The sequence below is a fragment of the Sprattus sprattus genome, assembly GCF_963457725.1.
Source record: "Sprattus sprattus genome assembly, chromosome: 4".
Lineage (NCBI taxonomy): Eukaryota > Metazoa > Chordata > Actinopteri > Clupeiformes > Clupeidae > Sprattus > Sprattus sprattus.
This window is the reverse complement of record NC_137923.1, coordinates 38,866,539-38,876,843: the sequence shown is the minus strand read 5'-3', so window position 1 is coordinate 38,876,843 and position 10,305 is coordinate 38,866,539. Positions and strand designations below refer to the sequence as shown.

At 42.4% G+C, this 10,305-nt stretch overlaps 1 protein-coding gene across 1 annotated transcript; it reads right to left on the bottom strand.

Annotated features, from left to right (window-relative positions):
- Positions 1–1,916: 1,916 nt before the first annotated feature.
- Positions 1,917–3,758, bottom strand: lingo4a (leucine rich repeat and Ig domain containing 4a; the record flags this gene model as incomplete). The annotated part of the gene is made up of 1 exon (XM_080837499.1): positions 1,917–3,758. The coding sequence occupies one exon, from the start codon at positions 3,756–3,758 to the stop codon at positions 1,917–1,919; it is 1,842 nt and encodes a 613-aa protein (XP_080693625.1).
- Between the last annotated feature and the right edge of the window lie 6,547 nt (positions 3,759–10,305).

Sequence of the window (10,305 nt, the reverse complement as noted above, 5' to 3'; positions counted from 1 at the left end):
TAAGTATTTGTTTGGACCCATTCTGGTTTCCTATTAATGAAAAATTCTGTGTTTTGTATTTCACTGCCACATAAAACAACACTTCCCTCTGTTCTTGTCTCAGAAGAGGTGATTTCCAAGCTTTACTTAGGGACAAGTGTGGTTGGAACTAGTGTGAAAGGATTGGCTCTATTGTTTTGAGGGATCATACCAGATATCATCAGTCAGGTCTGTGTTTGTCTCTGCATTTTCATTTGTTTAGGAAAACACAAGTACTCACTTATGATGCTCTGAGGGACCTGAGTTAAGCAGCCTCTCTCTCTATCTCTCTGTCTCTCTCTCGCGCGCACGCCCACACACACACACACACACACACACACACACACACACACACACACACACACACACACACACACACACACACACACACACACACACACACACACACACATACACACACACACTACATTCCTCAGAAAGATGAGATCATGGAGATCATGGCTTTTGAAAACCTTTCATTAAATCTTTCCTGCACTATCAGAACACCAGTCAGGCCTAAAGGACAAATGACAATGGAGGTTATGGGATTTGCTTAGCGGAATGAGATTGACACCAACGGGGCACAAGGGCAGATTCAAGAGAAAATCTCATAGAGTAGCAGGGTTGATTTAGTGCCAGGTAATTTGTCATAGCCTTCAGAGCATTAAATATAAGCCTCTGTGGTCTTAAATTCATTCATGGATACTTTGTTTAGTGGCTGTTTCAAATGTGTGAATATGTCTAGAAATAGTGCACAGTATGTAGGCATGTCAGTGCTAATGCTGAAGTCTTGATTCATGTTAGTTTGATGTTTTTGAGAGATCTTGAGTGATCAAAAGTGAAAGGGAACAGAGCATGCATTCAAATATATAATATGTTTGCAGTTCAGTACCCGTTTTTGACAATAAACTTGCAGAATAGATTATTATATTGCTGAGTTACCCAGTGTGATTACATAATATCAACCGTACAAAAGGTAATTCTTCTTGATAAGATAAAGAGAATTTTTTTTATTTTCATCCAGTTGAAAGTGTCGCAATGATACCTATTATGGAACCTAACACTGGACATCAGTGTGAAATAAATTCTCACTGAACACCATATTTATTTTGCAGTATTATGTCTGTTATGAATAACTGCTGTTGTCCACAAGCATACAAATACGGGGCTTTCCGCTACTTTTTTTCCCCTGTTGGGATTATTCCAGTCACAACAAACCGTGTCATTCAAAAAACGTGAAAGACACTGTCAGTCCTGCTTTGGCATGGCCATTTCCATACATAAAATCCCGGGATCTAAATCCGTGCCTTAATGTTGTCGCTCAGCAGCTGTGGAAGTGCATGTCTGCCATAATAAAAACTGCAGAGGGCAAAACAAACAGATGCTAAACCCCACCGAGCGGTTCGTCTGTGGCACAGTTGTCCTCCAATAGGATTCTGGACTGCCAGGGTCACGTGACTGCCAAAGCATTTATTATCCCCGCCATGATCAGCGACAAATCAGGGATTTTCCAAACAACTCCGATACAGATTTTTTTTTTCTCACTGAGAGCTGAGCCTTCAACTCATTTAGAGAGTGAAAGGCAGACATATGCAGACTCCTCCAGCTTAATTCATGATGTTGATAACCTCTGTGGGCACTCCTAAGCTTATAAACACAGCTATGAATGAACCTCACAGTACTCACAGTGTGGTCTGTAAGGGCTCTACGGGAACCAGCAACCAGTGTAAAGCCATGCATCGGCCCTTTTGATGTTTTGATCTGTGTCTGATCAAACTCATCTTCCTCTCCAAAGACCCAAATAGGACGTTTTTCCAGCTTGAAGTTCCACTGCTGTTTACCAACGTCTTAGGCCTTCCCAGTGCAGAATCAGTGTCAGAATCAGCATCTGAATCCCCTTAGATGAGCTTCATGGTGAACTTGCTTGGTTCTGAACTGGTGCCGCCACCACTACCGCCACCCGCAGCGCGAGGCACGAAGTCTATTGTGGCCGTGTGCTTGATCTGCCCTTTGCTCTGGCTCCAGAAGAACATGAACACAAAGCAGATGGCCACAGAGCTGAGGAACGACAGGAAGCCCATGGTCACGGCAATCACAAGCGTCTTCACATCGAAGGGGTAAGGCTTCGTCTGCTGTGAGGAGCCGTTGACAGCGGTCGGCACAGTTGCCAGGCTCCACCCATCAAGGAAGTAGGAGGCAGAGCGGTTACGCCCTGAGGATGGGAAGCCGCGGACACGCAGGCTCACAGGGAAGGTGTCATTTCCTGCGGCATTAGATGCTATGCACAGGTAGGTGCCGCTGTCGTGCACCTGGGCATAGCGTACCTCCAGAGATCCATCTGGAAGAATGCGTATTCTTCCAGTTGGGGAAAGCTTGGTGTGTTTTGGGCTAAGCCAGGCAACGGAGGGGATGGGGTCCCCATCTGCCTTGCAGAGTAATGGCACAGTGTGTCCCTCCTCCACTCTAACCTCCTGCGGTCTGCGGCTTAAGATTCGAGGCGGCCGGCAGGTGAAGAGGCCTGGCATCTCCGACTCAGTGAAGTCCTGAAAGGCTCTCCCTTGCGACTGGACGGGTGCATTGCAGGTTGGGGGATTGCTGTCAAAGTCCAAGCGTAGTAGGCGACGCATTACCCAGAGTAGACGGCAGTCGCACGCCAACGGGTTCTCGTCTAGCCGCAGGACCTCAAGGTTGCCCACAGAATGGAAAGCTCCTTCCTGGAGCGTCACAAGCTGATTGGAGGAGACATTGAGGAGGCGGAGATAAGCAAGGCCATGGAAAGCCTGCAGCTCCACCTGGAGCAGATTTCCTCCGACCAGGTGCAGCTCCTGCAGCCTCAGCAGGTCGCCCAGTAGGTTCCTTTGAATGGAGGTAATGGGGTTATAAGAAAGGTCAAGGTAGCGCAGGTAGACTAGGTGATGCAGAGGAGCATAGGGAAACATACTGAGATTACAGTGGCTCAGTGTTAGAGTAGTCAGATTCAGGCCAAAAAGGCTATTCCCTGCCATGGACTCCATCCAGGGACAGTGGGACACCACTAGTTCCCTCAGGCGTCCCAGGCGACGGAAGGAGTTGTTGGGCAGTGAGGTGATGCTCAGTCGTTTCAGCCGCAGCCTGACCAGGCCCCCCAGCTGTGACAGAGCATCCGTCGGAATGACTGTGAGGTTGCAGCGGTCAATGTTGAGCTCCTGCAGGTTGGCCAGGCCCACGAAGGCCCGCTGGGAGATGAACACTAGGTCATTCTCGCTCACCTCCATCCTCTGCAGGTGCGCCAGTTCGCGGAAGGTGTAGTCCAGGAAGACGAGGATCTCGTTCTCGCTGATGTCCAACAGTCGCAGACTGGGGAGTCCCGAGAAGACCCCCACTGTGATGATCTTCAGCCGGTTGCGACACATCCGCAGGGTGAGCAAATTTTGGAGCCCCAAAAAAGCCTCCACCTCAATCATGGTCAAGATGTTGTCACTCAAGTCCAGCTCCCTCAGCTGCCCGAGCCCGGAAAACTGCCGGCGACCCAGGGCCTTGAGGCGGTTGTGCGAGAGGTCAAGACGCTGGGAGTCCCCTGAGATGCCCTCCATCACGGATGCAAGGTGGCGACCTGAGCAGTTTACCATCAGCACCTCTGAGTAGCACTCGCAGCGCAGGGGACAGGGCCACAGGGCGTCCGCCGGAGACACTAGCCCCACTGCCCACAGGAGGAGGCCTCTCCAGCACACCGCCCACCAGAAAGCAACCTCCACACACATCTGGGGACCTGCCTGTTGGAACAGTACACAGAATACAGAATAGTTTTTATTGTCAAGTAAGTTTACGCCTACCAGGAATTTGTTTGGGCATATTGGTGCAGACAATAAACATCAAAAACATAATAAGTGATACAGAACATAAAATAAAACATTATTAAAAATGTATTAAAGTAAAACATATATTTCTATTTCTATACAACCTTGACATGCTACTAACACTGCTTTCACTGTCTATGAACTTTACATAGTGTTTTCACACTGCTACTGCTGTCTCTTTCAAATAAAAAACCTTCATAACACCAGTTTTAGCTCAAAGACTCAGTGGATATTGCATTAAAGATTATTAACCCTGTGTGGCATTGGAGATCCCAGCAACAAGGAGCAGGCCATTAACCGAAGTATAATGTAAATTGTTACTGAGCAGGAGGCAAATCCAGTGGGTGAAATTTCACAAAGGAGTGCCTGGGTTAAAAAAAATAGTGGTGTCTTTATCCTCTAACCCTGAGCAATTTCTATGTCTAGACCTGTGTTGGTTTACTTTCAACATATTACATAAATATTTTTAGTAATACTTTATATTAAGGTTACAGTGAACAACATTATTTAATGCAAGACTCAGTATTAACAATGTATCAGCAATGTCAAACAATGGGGTTTAGATTTTCTTTATGAAAACGAATGAATAATGCTTTCAGAATCCAGAATTGACGCACTGACATTATTTAATTAAATTGGTAACATGAAATAAACATTTACTTGAGCAGAACAAACATTACGTAGTGTTGTGTTATAGCCCAGGTGGTGCAGCAAAAAACTGCAGTATTTAATTCAAGTTAATAAATAGAGCCTTAATGCAAATCAACACAGCTATTTAAGGTATGTCTTTGTAGGTATCTGTTTGTGAGTACACTAAACTTTTCACAAACAAATCTTACTGCTGCTTTGAATACCAACTGGATTTACATGTCCTCGATTCCATGATCCAATGTGGTAAGATCAGTAAAACAGGTAAAACATCCCAAAACAAAACAAAACCTGATATTAACAGCATGTTTTTCCATACCATGCAGAGATGACTGAGTATGTCAGTGCAGAGGTTAGGTACAAGTTGAAATAACTTACCAATTGGCCGAGTGGCTGCAGCTTCTCATAACCAACGGTGTTTCACTAAGCACCAGCCCTTTCTGACCCGTAACAAACCTGTAATGTCATGGAAACTATATAGTTAGTCATCATCATATCATCATCCTTTACGCCTATGTGCTTATATGGCCATCACTATGGACTTCCACCTCTCCCTATCCTTTGCTAGTAGGTCTATCTTTTCCATGGTCTTCCCTAGTCCTTTCACTTCTTTCAATATAGTCCTTCTCCATGTTTCCTTAGGATGTCCCATTCGTCTCTCGTCGCTGTCTGGAGTCAAAAACAGTAAGTACACACACATAAAACACATAAAAATCGCATAAGGGGATATGTTTTATTGGATGATTACTTTTTTAACATCATCCAATCCTTCTGTGTTTGATATTAATTTACTTTTGTGGTTAAACTGTTAAATCTTTCGGAAAGGATTATTTATATATGCACACTTAACTACAAATTAACATGGACCATGAGGCTTGAAAGTGAATGACAAGTAAGCATTTTCCTATCATGAAGAAGAGACTCTAAATGTGAATTAATGGTTATTTATCATTATGTTATGAATATACACAATACATAATGCATGTTTTGGAGTAAAGTCCAGGGACGGTAAAAGTTAATCTTTGAGCTGTTGTTAAAAATACCCTTCATTTTATTTTAAGTCTGCTAACTGAAAACATTTAAATTATGTAATGGTTAAACCAACTGGATGATATCCAGTCCCAATATGTCTGCTGAATAGTCTGGATCCCTGTCCAATCTTACCCCCTCTAGACCTACCCAATCCCCTGTCCTGCTGCTAAAGTAGCTCTGGTCTTATCCAACCAGCCATGTACCACAGTGACCCACGGTTGACATTTCTCATCTTGTCGGTAAAAAGCGGTTTGGAAACCCGCCTGGGGAAGGGGATTTATTGTTGACCAGTAGCGTAGCTATGTCAGTTATCAGACCGTGTCAAACATCGGCCATTATGTTAAACAATCAAAATGCTAAGTTTAATAATGGATTAACAATCTATAACTCAAGTTTAATAATGGATTCACATGACAACGCAAACGTTTGCCGACAACACATGCCGTCCGATAATTAACACCGTTACGATACAGGACTTCTGCTTTACTCAATTCACTCTCATTCTCTTACTGAATGTATGATGAAATACGTGGTTTCATTTTTGCAGGTTACACAAGCAGAGACAAGTGTGTAGACTACATGTGATAGTTTCATGTTAAAAGAAACTCTGTAAAACATGTCCATATTTAAGTATCTTTTTTACATTTATATATAGTATACAATTTTCTGTCAAAAGTATAATATATATCAATACTAGATTAGTTAGATCACGTCCGTCCTTTCTCAAAACTCCATGAGTTAAACAAATGACAAAAAAATAAGCTGCTGTGCTGATGAAGTTTTAAGCAAGCGTAGATGTTGCTGTCTTCTACATATTTTGCATTTACGTTGTTCTCCATCCTGTTGTATTTATCAGGAAGAAAATCTGAGCTCTCAGATCTGGGTTTGCTCTGGCCAGATTGAGCTCTGTCTGACTAACATGCAGCTGGCTGATCAACTACTGTGCTGAACTCACATCATCAACACTGACACAGCAGGCAGGCTGGAAAGACTCTATGGAGTTATTGACAACCTGCAGGAATGGTAGATTGCAAATTAGAAGACCTAGTGTGTAACGCAACCAGGTTGAAAACCAGGATGTTTTGAACAAATGCCTAGTCTTCAGCTGTACAAACAGCCTTAGGAGCACCATTTTCATACTTTTTGGAAAATGATAACAAAAATCGATCAGGTGTGATAACATGAGATTGCCAATTCACACTTCATCAAGGTATTTACATGGGCAACAACGTATACAGCTAAAAGCAATCCTTACTATGATTAAGTATCATTAAGCACCTTGACAAAAGTATATTGTTTTGGCACTATATGTATAACATTTAATTTAATTTAATTAGAGGCACCTAACGGTAAAAACCCAAGATATGACACATCATCAGCGTTGTGAAAGCCTAACTGGAACCATAATATTTCATAATATTCTGAATATTCTTAATAAATATTCTACAGAAAGCTTTCATATTGCTTCTCCCTGTCCTTAGGATGTGATTTTGTGACCTTTGGAGTTGCTACTAGTGCTTCACCAGCTGATACACAGGTGTGGATGAGTAATGCCTGCAGACGGCTTTACACTGCGCTGAGGAGATTATTACAGTTTGACAAACATGTTCAAAAACACAATACTACAGCAAGGCATTAATGTGAACAAATGCCTTGTAAAACACAAATCCAACTTTAAATCCCACTAAAAATAAACACATTTCCTGTTTGCTGTCTGTCAAATATACAGCCTAGGTTACAAACATGTTACTTCTGATAACAGACACACTGCAAAGCCACATGTTTCTAATAAAGTCATGTGATGTAATGACTTTCTACTGAAGCCATGTGATCTCACCCAAGGCTGTTTCAGTGAGTTTAGCTTGATAGCTAACTGTCAATCACAACATCTCTGGTGATATTTGCTGAGTTCTTATAAGTTCTGAGTTCTCTTTGCTTATTCTGCGTTGGAGTTTTTTTTCTACTTTACTCTGTTCACTGTGAATGTCTCTCCATAGAACAAAGATTTCACAGATATATCAAAAGGTCGACTGAGCACACCGCAGACTAGGAGACATTAAAACACAATCCTTCCTAGCTACACAGATTTCTTCATACTTGAACCAGTAAACATGTCTTAATACTTGAGCAAGGCTTCCCAGTCACCAAAATAAAAAAAAATCTGCATTTACCACATTCAAACATTAATCGTGTTAACATGAATATGTTTTGTGAGAATACATTTGAAATGTTATCTTCATTAGAGACAGTTTGATGGTATTGCCAGGCAGTTGCATATAGTTACTCAGACAAAGGCAAGAATAGCACAATCGCAAAAAAAGAGGCTGGGCCCAAATATTAGAAGCCATCTGGACCCCCTGTAGTAGGACTCTGGGAAGGACATATACCTCACGACAGATACGCAGAGATGTCCCGAGCTCAGCATGGGGGACCCATGGAAGGAGGTAGGCCCTTCTGCTCCGCCAAGGATGCAGCAGATAGGGGAGGTGGGGAAACATGTGCCTATTCATGCCGGCGTAGGCTATGTGGAACTCAGTAGAATATGAATATTGAATTCATGCCAGAGCAGTCTGTGGAACCGCCATGCTGTTCTTTTCTCACTTTAGTCATAAATTGTCTCCTGATGTTGCAACATACAGTGATAGTTTGAAGCTTTTGACGTATTGTTTCATTAAAAAAGAAGATTAAATAAAAAAAAGTTATCCAGCAGAACGTCTGTACAAGCCCAGGATACAGCCCAAATATTTCAAACTCATGAAGGAACAGGCCAATCTGAAGAAAGTGTTGAATATTGAATACATCTATTAAATATGACTGTTATTATTATTGTGTTACAAATTGATTTGAATTATTTCTGTTTGATAAGTCCACAGTATATTGAATATTGTTGTATTAGCTAAATTCTCCCTTAAAGTCATTACGGACTGGCTTTGTAGCTCTTATGCAATATGTTATACTGGCTGCTGATATTCACTTCAACACACAAAGAACAGCAACAGCACGCCATTCCATGGAGTCAAAGGTAAATCAATTTGATTAATCTAATGCTAATCCCTGTTATGAACCCTTATATTAATTCACCATGTACCAAGAGGTCACAGATGGGTAAAAACAAACTCACGGCATATGTTGTTGATTCAAACTGAACTACTAAAGCTACAGACTATTGTATGCCAGCCAAAGGTAAACCAAATTTGGATCCAATGTGGAGGGGATTAATCAGCCTCGTCCACAACTGGCTTAGCGGCTGTGCCACGCACCCAACACTAACAGAAAAAACCTGCTGCAATTCAAGATGGGGAAGCCCTCTGGAAAGCCATCTAGCGAAGCAGTCTAAACCTGTCCTAAGGGGGGAGGTACTGTTCCCTGTCCCAAAATAGTTTATCCTCCCTCACCTCTAGTGGACAGTTTTCACGTTTTCAAGTGTTGCATGCACTGCATCTATAAGTACATTTCTTGGTTCAGCATTGAGGCATGGCTAACAGATCACTGTGTCTTATCATACATTGCACATTCCTAAAATTCAGTACATGTCTCCATAACCCCAGAGCGTAGTATACACTCCATGGTAGCTAAGTATACACTGTAAAGGATGACCAAATATCTGTTGAATATGAATAGCCTGTAATGAAATGAAATGCATATAATTATTGTTGTTGTTACACTGGTAGTGTTGGTTTGTCAAAATGTGGTTCCTGTTGTTTGTTTTCCTTTTCGTGATTGCCTCATTACCACAGGCAGTCAAAAGAGACAAACGGCGATGCCTAGCAAAATGCTGGCATATTTCTTTTATCATAAAGCATTGCAAATTCGACATAGCCTAGTAATTATGGCGAAGATAACAAATATTTTGGCATCAGGTAGACTACATTAAATGAGTCAGTGGTATTTGTTAAACTATCAAATCGGCTTGTCAAATCAATTTGTTAAATAGATATCTTCAAGGGAAAAGAAAAGCATATAGGCTAATTAAAATAGCATGCATTATTATTATTAAGAAAGCGATACAAGGAAATGTAGGCTACTGTTAAACGACTTTACTATCGCCTGAAAAAAATCGGGCTACTACTGCTATCACAACACTGTTAGCCAACATAAAAAAAACCCACCGGTGTCCTTACTGGACTGTGATGAAGTTTCGTGTCAAACTCGTCTATGGAGACCCCGGAGGTGTACTACATTCCCGGTGCATCCTGCGAAGCGTCACGGCGGCAGGTGAACACACCTGTGAATTCAGAGGACCACAGAAAACCGAATGTTCACTTCTCATACCCAGCCAGTCTCTAGTCCACAGGGGTTAGCCTCTTCCCATTGTCTCACTGAACAACCTTCTCTTCAGCATTTTTGTCCGTCAGTATGTCGCATCTGTTTTACGGATTATTTGGGTCGCCCGTCTCAACCCTGACCAGGCTCATATTGAGCACGCACGCCACCGTTGCCCTGGCTCGGGAGTGAGAGACAAGCAAACATGTAGAAAATAGTTTCACAAAATCGCAGCAGCACAATGATGTGTGGTTGTTTCCAATCGTAATCGTGTCTGTCTCTTGAACGACAATACTAGTGTGAAAACAAGTCCAGCGTAGAAGGATTTGTGATCGTTATTTATTTATTTTAATAAACACGCCGTGGAATCCGGCCAGGACAGTGCATTACTTTCCCCTAGATTTATCTAAAGGGATGACGGCAAGAAAGGACGGGCCAGCCAAATCTGGGGATTTGGTGAAAACACCAGATGGAGCCTAAGAGCTGAATTCAAACATGGGCTTCTGCA